Genomic DNA, 15234 nt, shown 5'->3' on the forward strand with positions numbered 1-15234 from the left:
GCTGTGGAGGCACAGTGCCCAAGGCATTTGACTACTAACAAGAAGGTTGGTGGTTCAAACCCACCAGCCACTCTGTGGAAGGAAGACAGGGCAATCTATTTCTGTAAAGATTTACCACCTGGGAAACCCAGTGGGGGTTGCTATGAGTCAGAACCGACTAGATGGCAGTGAGTTTGGTTTTAAGATTTTTGGAAATGCAATAAAGACCATGTTACTTCCTTAAGCTACAGGTACCAAACTCTCTTGTGAAAGGTAAAAGGCAGAGGTTAGGTGGTTTAAGTCTGATGCAATCTTTTGACTGAAGAATCTTTTTTTCTGGGCCACAAGGGTCAAGTTTAAAGCAGGCTAATGCTAATGACAAAACATTGGCCAGAGATGTTCTTAGAGGGAAAAGTGCTGAACTACATGAACAATGTCTTTTCTGTTTCAAATTGTGGTCTCTCCAACATGTTTTCATTAAGCTAGATTACCTCCTGACAGCAATGGGATAGGGGTTGAATGACAGCCGGAGGAATGTGATTACAGGTTCCACAAGCTTTTCCCTGAAACCATGAACATTACTCAAATGCTGCAACACGGCAAAGCATGATGGCTACGTACAAGGTACTACTATTACATTTCCAAAATTCTCCTTCTGATGGATGGAGTGATGATTCTCATCCTAATGTTCTTCTTACTGTTCTGTGGGATCTTAAGCAAACCTTCCTTCTGAGTGAGTTTCTGGAAGTCTCTGAGCATATTCTCTGCTTTAAATAGGCAGAAGCAGCTAAGTTTCACCCTCCCCCACTCCTCCTCCTCCTGCACAAACGTGCACTCTCTGAGAATAAGAGAAACCCCACGTACCATTAACACATTCAAAGACATCACAGCACTTTCCAGGTGTCCCATCGCCACGAGAGACTATGCGGGGAGTGGATCCCACCTCACACATGGGGAAACCACATAAGCCAGAGAGACACTCGCATCTGAAACCAAAGAAAAGGGAAGGAAAACCCCATGAATAACAACAACATAGAAGTCGGGAGACCACAAAGTGGCAGTGGTTGTGGCAAAGTAACTGGCTATATTTAAAAAAAAACACTGCCTTGTTTATCTGCCTTCACTGGGGAGTGAGGGGTTCTAACATGTCTTCCAAATAACTAAAGCACATCTCCTTAATAAATACTCTGGTTTTATTTTAACCATTTTGACAGATTATTTCTAAAATGCATTACTTCATTTCTTACTTAACCAGACTGATATTGAGAATAACGAACATTTTCTTGATGACTCAGGGCCATCTTTGCATGCATATTATTATTGTATAATTCAGGAAACCAGTGATGCTTGCTACAAATACAAATACAAAATGTTTGCTCTTGCATATTTAAATAACCTCATGTTGCTGCTACATTGCTGTTGATGTCTGGGTGTTTTTCAGGTTTTATAATTCTTCTTTTGACTATCAAGTTCTTGGCTTTTCACAGGAAAGCTCTGTCAGTGTGACTGTATCTAGTAGCCCCCCCATCTTGAGCCACATGTGTAGAACAGCAAAGGAAAGACTCTGATCAAAGACTGAGGAGCTCTTTATAAATAAAGGGCATGAGCTTTATTATATGGACTTGTGACATCTCCCCTGAAAGATGGAAGTCTTCATTTCTGAAACATCTAAGATATCATATGTGCATTTATGTCTATATACAGGAATGAGGCAGGTGTTCAACAACTGGCAACTTAACTCTGCTGGTTCTCACCCGTAACTTCAACTCTACTGCAAACCATGTCTAAACAGAAAAACACAACAAATGTGGGCAGTTAAAATAGAAGAGAAAAAATGTGGTTAACTGTCTCACACTGAAAGGCTACAATGAGTTGTCGTTGTGGTTGTTAGCTGCTGCTGAATCAGCATAACTCACAGTGATTCGTGCATAACAACAGCAACACTGTGCTTCCCAGAATTTTCATTTGCTGATCTTCCTGAAGTAGATCCCCATGCCTTTCTTCCTGTCTGTATTAGTCTGGAAGCTTTGCTAAAACCTGTTATCAAAAGGCTGCTCCACTGACACACAGGTGATGGCACAGGCTGGATACTGAATGTGGGTCTCCCACATGAAAGGCAAGAATTCTACCATGGAACTACCACTACCCTCACAATGAAATGTTGTTGTTATGTGCCGCTGAATCGGACCTGACTCAGTGACCCCTCCTTGGGTTTCTGAGGCAGTATCGCTACGCAAGTAGATTGCCCCATCTTCCTTCTGAGGAGTGGCTGGTGGGTTTGAACCACCAGCTTTTTGGTTAGCAGTCAAGTGCCTTAGGCACTATACTACCAGAGCTCCTCACAATGAAATAGGAGCCAGGAAATGAGAAGCCCAGGGAGCAGGGTGTCAGCATGTAAATATAATACTAGGAAGGAGGAGCTACTTTACTGTTTTGGGATTCCTCTAGGGATGGAAGCATGGATTACAATGGTGGAAAGGATGAAGGAGGGAGATCCCAGGTTGGCAGGTGTAAAAGGCAAGCATCCTAAAAAAAGACATCCTCCCAGGAAGTATGTGGCTATGTAGAACTGGGGTCAAGATCAAGGAAATGTCATTCTCATCAAGGAAGAACTATTAACACATTCACTAAATTCTGCATTTTTTTCCTTCTTATTCAGGTGACTGGTTTGTTCATCTATTGTTCTTTATATCTTTAATAAGTGAAAATATGCTTATAGGCCACAGTACCTCAATGACCAAACCAGCAGTTTAATTATACTTATAGGTAACTGTAGAACTAAAACAGAAATGAATTTCAGTGAAAATATGCACCAAAGAGCACACTAGAGCCACTGAGAGAGCATAAATGACCCACAAAAAGCACTAAGTCCTTTCTACCTTCTCCCAAGTGGGGTGGTTACATTGGAATCCTGAGAAAGAGGGTGTTAGATTATTATGGTTTTGCTGCAGTGGTATTTCTGCCTATGGTTTAAAATAAATGTTTGCTTGTTTTGTGTTAGCTGAGTTGGGAGCTCCCATTTCATTGTCTGTATTACTACACGAGAAACACCCTCTACCAAAACCAACTGCCATTGACTTCAACTCTGACTCACAGGGACCCTTTAGGACATGGTAGAACTGCCCCCTAAGGTTCCCAAGGCTATAAATCTCTAGGAAAGCAGACTGGCTCATCTTTCTCCCACAGAGTGGCTGGTGAGTTTGAACCAGCAATCTTTCTGGTCTTCCTTCTGAGGAGTGGCTGGTGGGTTTGAACCACCAGCCTTCTGGATAGCAGTCAAATGCCTTAGGCGCTATGTCACCGGAGCTCCCTTTGGTTAGCTGCTGAATGCTTTAACCACTATGCCACCAGAGCTCCTACTCACGCTCTAGAGGCCCAGTAAATATGAACTGGGGCTTTAGTAACTGTTAAGGTTATCCTATAGTCTTTCATTTTTATGTGCCTAGCCACTGCAATTTTACACAGGTAATCATATGATTGTGAAATTACAATAGCAACGTATTGTTTATATTTACCGCACCCTGGTTTTGACATTAGATACAAATTATATACAAACTCCTTGGAGTTTTCAGAATAATAGGGCTCAGACTACCCCCGATCCCAATATCTAAATGTGATTAGAATGAAAGCATACTACAAGAATAGTGGGCCAACCTTCTCCTCCTAGGATTCACATTCTCACCCACAGATGTGTTTCAGGGAATTGTTCTATTTGAAACATCAAGCATAAAATCAGCCAAAATATACTCTTCATAAGCTGTCCTTCAATATTTCAGGGACCTTTACCGAATACTTTCGTGCACCTAAGATGTGCTAGATGTTCTGGTGGGCTGTTAGAAATCACACCAAGCTGAGAAACATGCCTAAATCTGTCCTCAGTCTTCTTCTTTTATTTTCCAACATTTAAATAAAGGGACCTCTGGTAGCATAGTGGCTAAGACACTTGCCTGCTAACCAGACGGCTGGCAGACGGCTGGCGGTTCAAACCCACCAGCCACTCCTCGGAAGGAAGGTTGGGCAATCCTACTTCCGTAGTGATACTGCCTCAGAAAACCAAGGAGGGGTCGCTATGAGTCGGGTTTGACTCGATGGCACAGAACAACAACAACATTGTTTTCCTGGACTACCTGAGTGTCACAGAAGGTTAAGCACTTGACTAGCTCTGGTGGTGTAGTGGTTAAAGCATTTGGCTGCTAGCCAAAAGGTCAGTGGTTCGAACCTACTAGCTACTCCGTGGAAGAAAGATGGGGTAGTCTGCTTCTGAAAAGATTTACAGCCTTGGAAACCCAATGTGGCTCTACATGTGTCAGAATCACCTCAATAGCGGTAAGTTTGTTTGTGTGTTTGACGAACTGAAAGGGTGGCTGTTTGATGAGCCCATTCAGAGGCACCTTGGAAGAAAGTCCTGGAGATCTACTGAAAAATCACCCACTGAAAACTCTATGGAACATGGTTCTACTCTGCACATAGGGGGTCACCAAGAGTAGCAATTAACTCTATGGCAACTACTTTTGGTTGTTTATTGTTTTCCTAGAGACTCATACAGGTTGTCTCCAATACACTGCAGGAGTTCTAAAATTGTATAACTCTCTATTAACCCATTTAGGAAAGAAAAACTCTGTATGTTGAATTTTCATTTCTAAACTCAGAATGATTGTGTTTAATGATCTCAAGATTCAGAGTCCCTGGTTTTGGCCAACAGCATGTTCCCAGTTCCTTGCCCTACAGAAGTAGGTTGCCCAACTGTTCTTCCAAGGAGTGGCTGGTGGGTTTGAACCTCCAGCCTTCTGGTTAGCAGTCAAATATCTTTGGCAGCAGAGCTCCTATTTATTGTATATAATCACTAAATAAGTATCTCTTAAATGTAACAGAACTGGACATGAAAGAGGAGGAACACAAAACAAAACAAAAACACAAAATAAAGTGGGAAACAAAGCACTGAGATTTCTATGCTGTGAGCTCATAAACGCCACACCAGGCAGAGCTGGTAGTGGCATCACATCCTCAGCAGAAATGCTAAGGGCTTGTTTTTAATAACAACTTTACTGAGATATATTTTACAAACCATAAAATTCACCCCGTAAAGTGTACAATTCAGTAGTTTTAGTGTAGTCACAGAGTTGTACAACCATCATCACAATCTAATTTTAGAACATTTTCATCACCCCAACAAGAAATCTCGTACTCATTAGCAGTCACTCCACATCTCTTCTTCCCCTGCCAGCCCCTGACAACCACGAATCTTTCTGTCTCTACGGATTTGCCTATTCTGGGCATTTCATCTAAATGGGATCATACAATATATGGGCTAAAGGCTTTTTAACCTCAGACAAGAAGCAACCTGTTTTGCAATCTGACAAGGGGGAAAAAAAAATCAAGCCTCTAATGTTATCCTCAGTATTAAGATAATGATCAATCAATGTACCACATTAATGAATTCTGCATAATGTAATCACAGCTGCAGCCAACTGGAACTTTGTTAAGCTGTCTTCTTTTCTTGTGCAGGTAATGGATTCAGCTTAGTAGGCATCTGAGGGCATGTGTGCATCATGAACAGCACTCAGAAGTCATCTGGCCCCTAGAGGGCACTCACCTCCTTAGGAGGCCCACGCTGACTGCTTCTGCTACCTGGAAGGCATTGTACACTTACTCTTTCCCCTCATGTTCTTTGCTTCCTAGACTACACAGTCCCAGGCAGGCCAGAAAGCCAATGTCCTAGTTCCTAGGCACAGCTGATAATGTGCTCAGAAGTGTGGCCTCTTCCCATTTTTAGCTTCAGAATTCCACTGGTTCCAGCATACATTCCACTCTAGCAACAAAGGCTATGTGCCATTCACTGAATCCAATCCACCCCTCTCTAGTCACAGCTCTTATGTCCACTCTGCCTTGAATCCCTGTCTTTCGTCTTTCCTTTGCCTCTGGTAAATTCCACACAGCCATTATGGCCATCCACCCAATGAGGCTTTCTCTGCTCAAAAGAAGCAACTGGCATTCTCCCTCCTCTGAGCTTCAATAGCAGTAGAGGCACTTAACTTTAGGAGTGTGCCTCCTTCGCATTCTATTTCTTCTGCCCCTCTGTGAATTCCTCCAGTGCAGTGTGCTTATCTTATTCATCTTATAAATGAAAGAACAAATGATAAAAGCATCCACATAATATTCTGGAATATATTTTTCCCCATGGCTAATATGTCAGGGATTAATTAGATCATATATTGTTTTAGTATTTTTTATTATTGTAAATTCTAGACCGAGATAACTCTCAGTATAGTGTTTTACCAATTTAGTATGTGGGAGGAAACGCTAATGGAATTTGTTTAAAATGCAGGTCACCACACTCCAGGACTCTTTTACTAAAAAGTCTGGGGTAGAGCTCTACAATTTACCCCTATCATAAGCTCTCCAGGAGATTCCACTGAAAGAATTAGGGACTGGTTTTCTGAGAAATTCACTCCCACAGGGGCAGGTTGGCCATAGTTTAATTTGCACATTCAACTGGAAAAAGCCAAATACAACAGTTTTAAAACTTTAATGAGAATGGTAAGTATTAGTACCTGCTTAATCATTTACAAAAATTCCTTCCTCCCTGAATACATTTGACATTATGAGGAAAGAGACACTATAAGAGAAGAAAAGAACAAATTTATTTACTATCCAATACATAATCCACTAGAAGATGTGTAACCATTAGAGAGACACTGAAACTCCTGGAGGCATGGTTTTCTCATCCTTATAAAATGAGATAGCTGGATCATAGTGAACTTTCTTCTAACTATAAAAATATCGTGAATTCTATCACTGCCATTCCCATCATGGCCACAGTCTGTCCTTGGAAAACATCATACATCCTGTACGCCCCCCACAGCAGCTCTTCTTTCCAAGCCCTTTAACCTTTAGGCTCAGCTCAAGTTAGACCTCTCTGAAGCTATCTCATTGATTTGTGGATATAATTACAAATCTACAAGGGTTTCTTTAAACCACAAAACTCACTGACATTGAATTGATTCTGATTCATAGTGACCCTACAGGACAAAGTAGAACTGCCCTTATAGGATTACCAAGGCTATAAATCTTTGCAGAAACAGACTGCCTCATCTTTCCCCAACAGAGAAGCTGGTGGGTTTGAACCATTGACTTTCTAGTTAGCAGCCAAATGCCTCAACTAACTTTACCTACTAAAAAAGAATCTAAAGCAATGAAGGAAAAGGAACATACTATAGGTGCTGGCTTCCCCCATTACCTGGCACATATAAGGTCCTTCACAACTCAGTTGAAGCGTCAATTGTTTGTTTTACCAGAATGACTGGGAAAACCCTTTGTTGTTGTTATGTGCCATCGAGTCGGACCCGACTCATAGCGACCCCTCCTTGGGTTTCCAAGGCAGTATCACTACGGAAGTAGATTGCCCCATCTTCCTTCTGAGGAGTGGCTGGTGGGTTTGAACCGCCAGCCTTCTGGTTAGCAGTTAAGTGCCTTTAGCCACTCACTATGCTACTAGAGCTCCTGGGAAAACCCTTTACAAGCACTAAACTATGAGAAGTTGATAGAGGCAGCCATGAGGAGAGAAGTGCTTTTTGCCACTCCAACTGCTCATTTAGCAAAGAAAAGGCAAGCCCCTGGAGTGTGCCCCCCCCCCCGGTGGGCACCCAGCAGAGTCGAGGGCAAATGTTATTCTAACATTCCCCTTCAATAAGCTCTTTCTGCAGAGGAGGAAGTTTGGAAGCAACAAACCATCAGACACCTCATCTTCCCCAAGCAGACCTTTATCCTGACCTACATCCTGGAGGAAAAACATCAACAACTCAGTGAGGCTGTCTGGAAAATATTTCTTCCAATACTGGATTTATTCCACACCTGAGTTGAGTGTCCGAGCCCTTCAAAAGGTGGAGACACTGCTGCCTTTAAATCAAAAACTACTATTTATACACTGGAGGGAGGTCTCCCTTTAGTCACAAACAAGATAAATGAAAAATTAAAAAGGCAATACGTAAGCTACAAGGATTCCACATGGTTTAATAATGAAATGAAGTAACTGTCAGGAATAGAAATTGTAATTACATGTGAAATACATTTGTATTCTATAAAATGAAGCTTCAATTTTAACTAAATCTGGTGTATGCTTTTCTACCGATTAAGTATCTTGCCTCTTTCCAGGAATGTATGAGTTAAAAAAAAAAAAAGACAGTAAGTACAACATCCATAAAGAAATAGGGTTCTCCTTTGAGGGTCCAACAATCCTTATTGAAAACCATACTCCTCCTTATGAAAGTCCCTTAGGCTCACAATTTTTCACATGTTCTAAGTAATATAAGGACCTCTAGTAGCACAATCCCTAAGGCCTGCCTGTGACTGCTAACCAGAAGGTTGATGGTTCAAACCCACCAGCCACTCCATGGAAACAAGACTGGGCAATCTACTTCCATAAAGATTAACCACCTTGGAAACCCAAGGGGTGTCACTAAGAGTTGGAATCTAATTGACAGCAGTGCGTTTTTTTTTCTGTTTTGTTTTTGGAAGAAATTAACTAACTCGTCTTCCCCCCTTTCAGAGCTAATTCTTACCCAATCTCTTCCATGTTCCCCACCCAAGGAGTGAAACATTTGCTTTAGCCACAGAAAGCAGCTGGCCCAGCTCTTAGGATCACATACTTCTTTCTGGTCCCCATCATGCCCCTCTTTATCATGACCTGTTACCTGTATAACCAGAAACAGCACATTATGTTTGTGTTTCGTTTTCCCAGGTGGGAAGAACTAGAGAGTATGTTCCAAATTAACCAGCTAACCAAGTGATGTCAAATTGATTTTTACTCATGGTGACCCCGTGTGTTTCAGAGTAGAACTGTGCTCCACAGGGTTTTCCACAGCCATTTTTTTTGGAAGTAGACTGCCCAGCCTTTTTTTTAGGTACCTCTGGGCAGATGCAAACCTCCAACTTTTCAGTTACCTAGGCAAGCCACTGGTACCACCCAGCAACTTCAAATAGGGAAGCTATAAATTTAGGAAAATTAAGTGTTGCTTTGTATTTCCTAATATTAGTACTAGTACTAGTCTAAATAAACCTAGTAATAAAACCCTTTGTAAATCCTTAATACAGTAGTCATTGTAACTCTTCTCTTTCTGGCTTTCTCAAGGGGCAGGTGCTTAGAGCTCCCTCCTCAAGGATGGCTTGGCACTGGATCCAGGAAGCTTATCTTAAAGGTGCTAAGTTGAAAGAAAAGGAGCATCAGGTGTAGGAAAACAGAATTGAGCGACCACGTGGTTTCTAGAAGCAATATAAATTTATTGTCTAGAATTATTTCATGCTCCATAGTACATAGATGGGGTGACTGGGAGGACAGAAGGCAATATAGCTCTTCACATAGATTACCACCATGATAGGATTGTTGTTGTTGTTATGTGCCGTCGAGTCGGCCCCGACTCACAGTGACCCCTCCTTGGGTTTCCGAGGCAGTATCACTACGGAAGTAGGATTGCCCAATAGGATTAAGAATAGTTAAAGAATAGAGCTGAGGAAGTTCAAAAGGTGCTCCCCGTCATCCAGGGAAACCGGAGGCACAGAAACACAACTGAAAATCATCCCTGAGCCCTGTGACCACTAAAAAAGTTAGAGTTCGGTCTTCCCAGGTATCCTAAACTACTATCAGCTCAGCCCAACAACCGGTAAGGAGGGCTGACCACATCCCAGGAGTGGAAAACTCTCTACCCTCACTTCTTAAGTAGGGGAAAGACACTGGCCTTTGCTTTCATGGCCAGCTAGATGGCCTAGAGAGCGAAGATGAAATAGAAGTGAGAGAGTCATGGAAGACCAGTCAGAAGAAGAGAAATTGCCACATGGCATTCTGGAAAGGAAGAATGGGTCTAGATGTGGATAGTGAGCTTCAATGTATCATTGTAAGTCTTTCTCATTTCAGAGCCTACAACTGCCAACTTCAACAGAAACGGATATTCTGGAACTTGGAATCAGCTGGTTTATCCACATGTAATATTTACTGTGTGTTTTTATGAACCACAGACTCTTCTGGGTGGGTCCGGGGATACACAGAGTCCTGGTTCTCAGTTTAGAGGGTTTAGTTTTAAAAAGTGTTAGATGAATTACAGATGAGGATCCAATAGATGTGCCTATTCAATGCCCTACCCCAGCACATGAAGAACAAGCACAAATGGCACCTGGACTAACCTTCTACTTGGAACCTGAGCAAACCTTTGCTGCCTGCACTGCTAAGGCTCCTTTAGGCCTCCAGATCCATTAACGGCCTCAGGCTGAGGTGGCACTGAAACAGCTGACTTCATTCCAAACATCCTGTGGGAAGCCAATTCCCAGAGGTCTCATCCTTGTCATCAGTGCAAAGTATAGGATCTTCTTGATTTTCCATCCTCCAGGAAATGTGCTTCCCCAGGCTGTACTGCTCTGCTTCCCAGGGACTCATCTTTCTGCTTGCCTTTCTCCATACTGTTTCTCTCATTTTCCTCAACTCTTCCTCTGAAGACAAACTCCACTCAGCTGACTCTTTTCACAACATGCACCATTCAAATATGTTTGTAACACTTACCCAGCTCTCCCCTGAAGACATTACCATCCTTGTAGCCCTCTCCAATGAGACTGCAAATTCCCCTACACTCACTATTCACACAGGTTGGAAGGGAGGTCAGAATTCTTCAAGTTGACCACTGGCTGCTACCGAGATGTTGAACATTTGGCCACTGTATATAACGATAATTAGGCCAGTATCTGAAAAGAGTAGAGATAGCTGGGAAGGGATTGTGGATAAGTCAAAGAGGATTTGTGCCCTATGTGGGAACTGTCATTACTCGTTCCATGCAGAAATGTACAGTCAATGTTGCTATACCTTCCAACTGCTCAAGAGAAGCCAGGTTTTTATGTGAAGCATCCCACTTTTAAAACATTAGTGACTAATGAGAAGTCAGAGCCGAGCTGATGGCACCTAACAACCACCACGATAATTACAAGATGCTCCCTCTTAAAATAAAGACATATAAAAAAAATTTCAAAACACACATTGGAGTCAACTTAAGTCCCAAAAGACTATCAGCTAAAAAGTGTGTGATTCAAACAATTCACCTCCTCTGTGCTGATACCTGAGTTGTTGAGGGCTACTGGGTGAAAGCACACTCGTAACAGTACTTATTGCACATCTTAACACTAAGTCTTCCATCCTACAGACCTCCATTATCTCCAAGGATCTGTCTTCTATGGTACTTTGTCTGACTAGAGGCATGAAGATAAATAGCTAGTGTGTGTGTATGGTGGGGGAGTGAGGCACATACTGTTGAGTGTCATTCAACAAGCCTGGAAGAGTACAGACAGAGGGAAGGATATTCTAGGCAGAAGGACAAACACATTCAAATTTATAGAAGCAAGAAAGAATATAGTGTACTGAGGTTGAAGCAAATAGTTCAGCTCACCAGGAGTATCTACTATGCCGAAATGGGGACTGGGAGATATTGTGTGCGTGACGGCTATGTTTGTGTGTCAACTTGGCTAGGCCTGGTTGAGTGGCTGGGCAGCTGGTGGTAGTTATTCCCCTGATGAGACTGGCAATCAACTCCATGGTGGGATCTACCACAAGCAGCTGAGATGTAACTAGGGATGTGGTCTGTTTCCCATATATAAGGAGAAGCTTTGGGAATGGTCTCTAGCCTATGGCATGCTTGGACCCTGCATGTGGCCGTGTCATTGCTCAGCAGCTTGCTATGCTCTGCTGACCTTGGGACTTACAATGGACTTAAGTTAATGGCCTGCCGTGTGGTTTGGTAACATCGGGACTGTGCCTTTCTACTTGTCAACCTTGGGCTTGTTGGCCTCAACAACCAGCAGCTGTCTGAGTGAGGAAATGCCTCTAGCTCCAGTGGGCCGGGAGCAGGAGGCAGAGCTGGACCTCAAGTTGCGGGGCTTTCATCTAGCCCCTAGAGCCTGACACTCTGAACCTAGACTTAAAGCCTCCAAACTGTAAGAGAATAAACTCCTGTTTGTTACGGCCATACCATCTGTGGTATATTTCTGTCAGAGTGCCACCAGGTAACTACAACAGTGTGAGACTGGTAGGAGACATGGCTAGAAAGGAGGCCAGAGCTGGGTAATAAGGAGCCCTGCATGCTATGCTAAGAAGCATGAAAGTAATAAACTTTCTAAACAAATGATGTAATCTTGCAATGTACAGTTGTCTGAGGAAAACTCCCAAACTGTCATTAATTCCTTTTTTCTTAAGTCATGAATATAGACAGGATTAGTCCTAATGTTTTAAGTAGCAAGATAAATAAAAGTTTACAAATCAGTGACCACAATAACCTAGAATTCCCTGTCTTTCTTCTCCATCTGGTGACTTACTCTTAAAGACTTGGGTCAAAAGTCAAATAAAAAAGCTTGTGGTTTTTTGCACATATCTACTTCTAAAGCACTTGACACTTTAAATTGTGGTGGTCTGTACATGTTTGTCCCCCTGTTAGACATCAGTAACTACCAAATCTTTTTCCTACCGGATAGCACAATGCCTGGTACACGATAAACATTCAAAACACCAGTTCTTGAATACACCAAGTATACTATGGGGGTTTGAGCCTCAGATTTGCCACATGCTGGTTGTATATACAATAAACTTACAAAAGCATTTACTGAGCTTTTACCTGTACTACAAGAGAGAAACACATGAGGTGGGACCTAGTCCACATAGAATACACAATCTTATGATTTAGAAAGTGTCATGAGACTTTTTAAGAATCCATGATCTAGCAATGGAAATCAAAGTACTTGATCATATCATCACATGACACATGACATGCAACTTCTTTCCTTTTCAAACAGAAGCAAAGCCAGGGAAGGAAAATTGAAAATACACTTCCCTGAGTGATACATTTAGCAACAGACTGAGCAAAACCAAGAGACACCAGTTGTCTCCAACTCCAGAGTTGCAGTTAAGCAGTTAAATGTCCACCAGGCAAATATAACCCTGACCTCTCTGCAAACTGACAACTGCAAGAATGAGGTTCCTTATCACTTATCACAAATGTAAGGGGCTAAATAAAAGTAAAATATATTCTACAAAATTTTGGTTTGCTTTTGGTATTTCCCAAAGAGGTAACACTTTAACATTTTAAATGTGCTTATTAGCTACATAAGTGAGGTCACAAAGCGTTTTTACAGGATTGTCCTGAGTTGTTACATTGTTTGCCTTTGTCACAATGATCACACATCAGATGATGGTGGGTGGGGACAGCCCTTTTGGTTCAATATCTTTGCTACAGATTCTGCTTCAAACTTTCTTAATAGCCTTATAAGACTTCAATTAAGTTACTTTTTGCCAATCTGAGTCAAGGGCTATGTATTTAATGGCGATGTCCATGACCACTCAGAGCAAACTGTAAGCCAGTGAGTGACCGTCTTACTTGCTTTCAGGACACTGAAGAAATACAAAGTAAGACATGATACTGGGTCAAATTCATGCTGAAACACAAATTGCATAGGAGACTTGTAAAGGAAGTTCAGGGCTTACACATCTGAAGTAAATTATTGACAAATTAAACACTCTACTATGGGAGATAGTTCATCTCCAACAGGCAAGGTCTTTACTTCTAGGAAAGCATATTTTCTTCAGTCTGGGGAGAGGTCCAATAATAACATGGGATTCCTACAATTATTTTGTTTAAAAAACATCAGAGTTTAATATAGATTCTGACTTTTTTAGTCATGAGTTGACTTACTCTTTTGGGCCAAAAATTACTGTGACAGAGGGGAATAGAATAGATGTTCTTTTCTTAGTTGAGAAAGAAAAGCTTCAAATATATTTCTAAGTTTTTTTTCTGCCTGTGTTTAAAAACAAAATGCTACCATGATAGCATGTCAATAGTCAGGAATGTTTTAAATCAGTGCTCTGCTAATGCATATTTTACATACTGTATAATTTAATTTTATTTATTCTCAAAAAGCAGCTGGATTAATTATCTAAATTAAAGGGAATGACCAAAAATGAACTGAATTAGAGTAATCTGTCTATTTAAAAAAAAAAACCTTAATGAGTGCCATTTTCTCGGAGATAACCTCTTGGAAACAGATGGACATGATAATTAATTACAAGGCTCTTAATTTGATAAAGTCCTTTTGAAAATACATGTTCAGGGACAATTTCCACTGGTTAGCTTAAATAGGCATGATATAAGCAACTTAATTACCTAGTACAATGTTAAAAGCATACAGGCCTATAACTACTATTTGATGACCTAAAGAATTTAATATTGTCTCAAAGAAGAGAAAAGGAAGTACTTCCTGACTTTGGAGACTGAACTTGACTGTTCCAAGCCACAATCAGGACATTTCTGGCTTTGACGTATTTGTCTAGCTGGGTTGATACATCCCTCATTGACAGTCCTACTCTCTCTGTTGCCTAAACTTGTGACCCTTAGGGGTGACCCTATCCACCACTCCTACTCCCAACATACAGGCTTCAACCAGCAAGATTATTGGCTTGGACCCACCAGCCACTCCTCGGAAGGAAGGTTGGGCAATCCTACTTCCATAGTGATACTGCCTTGGAAACCCAAGGAGGGGTCGCTATGAGTCAGGGCTGACTCGACGGCACATAACAGCAACAACAACAACATGGAGATAAAAGTTGAGTGAGGAGTTACAGAAAGTCCAATCACTCAAGTGTAAGTACTTCAGCAAACAGAATACTAAGAACTCTTAACACTGTTTCTCTGAGACGACTGCTCAGAAGTGGACAGATGTGAAGGAGAAGAGGAATAAGAAAATGTACTGAGTTCTTGGTAAGAAGAGAACTGTATGATTTGAAACTACCAGTTCACCTTACAGATAAATAGGGTGGGATAAGAAAAATTATCATCAGTTATTATGTGTGTGTGCTTATTTAGGTCCTTGATCTCTTAGCTTGGATTTAAAGCTAACATATTACATTATAGCTTTTCTTAAATTCAGTTTTTATTATTAAAAAAATAAAAGTTATTTTATTAGAAAGCCACTTTATTATGTGACTCTTTTAAGTCAGATTACTATGTACGTGTGTCCTCCTTACTATCCTCCAAAGGTCAAGAACCTCTCTGAAAATAGCAATGGTGATACTTGTGAAGTATTGAGCTCCTTTAAGCCTAGGCCACGTTTTATCTATCCATACCCCACAATGGTTCAAGCCAGATTCAGAGGTTCAAGCCAGATTCAGAAGAGGATGTGGAACAAGGGATATCATAGCTGTTGTCAGATGGATCTTGGCTCAAGGCAAAGAATACCAGA

General features: G+C 41.5%; 1 protein-coding gene across 1 annotated transcript in view; it reads right to left on the reverse strand.

Moving 5' to 3' along the window:
- CRIM1 (cysteine rich transmembrane BMP regulator 1) overlaps nucleotides 1–15234 on the reverse strand; it is a 287524-nt gene that overhangs the window by 112776 nt on the left and 159514 nt on the right. Inside the window, exon 5 of the mRNA XM_007945075.2 lies at nucleotides 844–965. Within this exon, the coding sequence (XP_007943266.1) occupies nucleotides 844–965 (122 nt within the window). The remainder of the gene's footprint in view (nucleotides 1–843; nucleotides 966–15234) is intronic.

This window comes from Orycteropus afer, unplaced genomic scaffold, assembly GCF_000298275.1.
Source record: "Orycteropus afer afer isolate SDZICR_OR568_19922 unplaced genomic scaffold, OryAfe1.0 scaffold00131, whole genome shotgun sequence".
In the NCBI taxonomy this organism is placed as follows: domain Eukaryota; kingdom Metazoa; phylum Chordata; class Mammalia; order Tubulidentata; family Orycteropodidae; genus Orycteropus; species Orycteropus afer.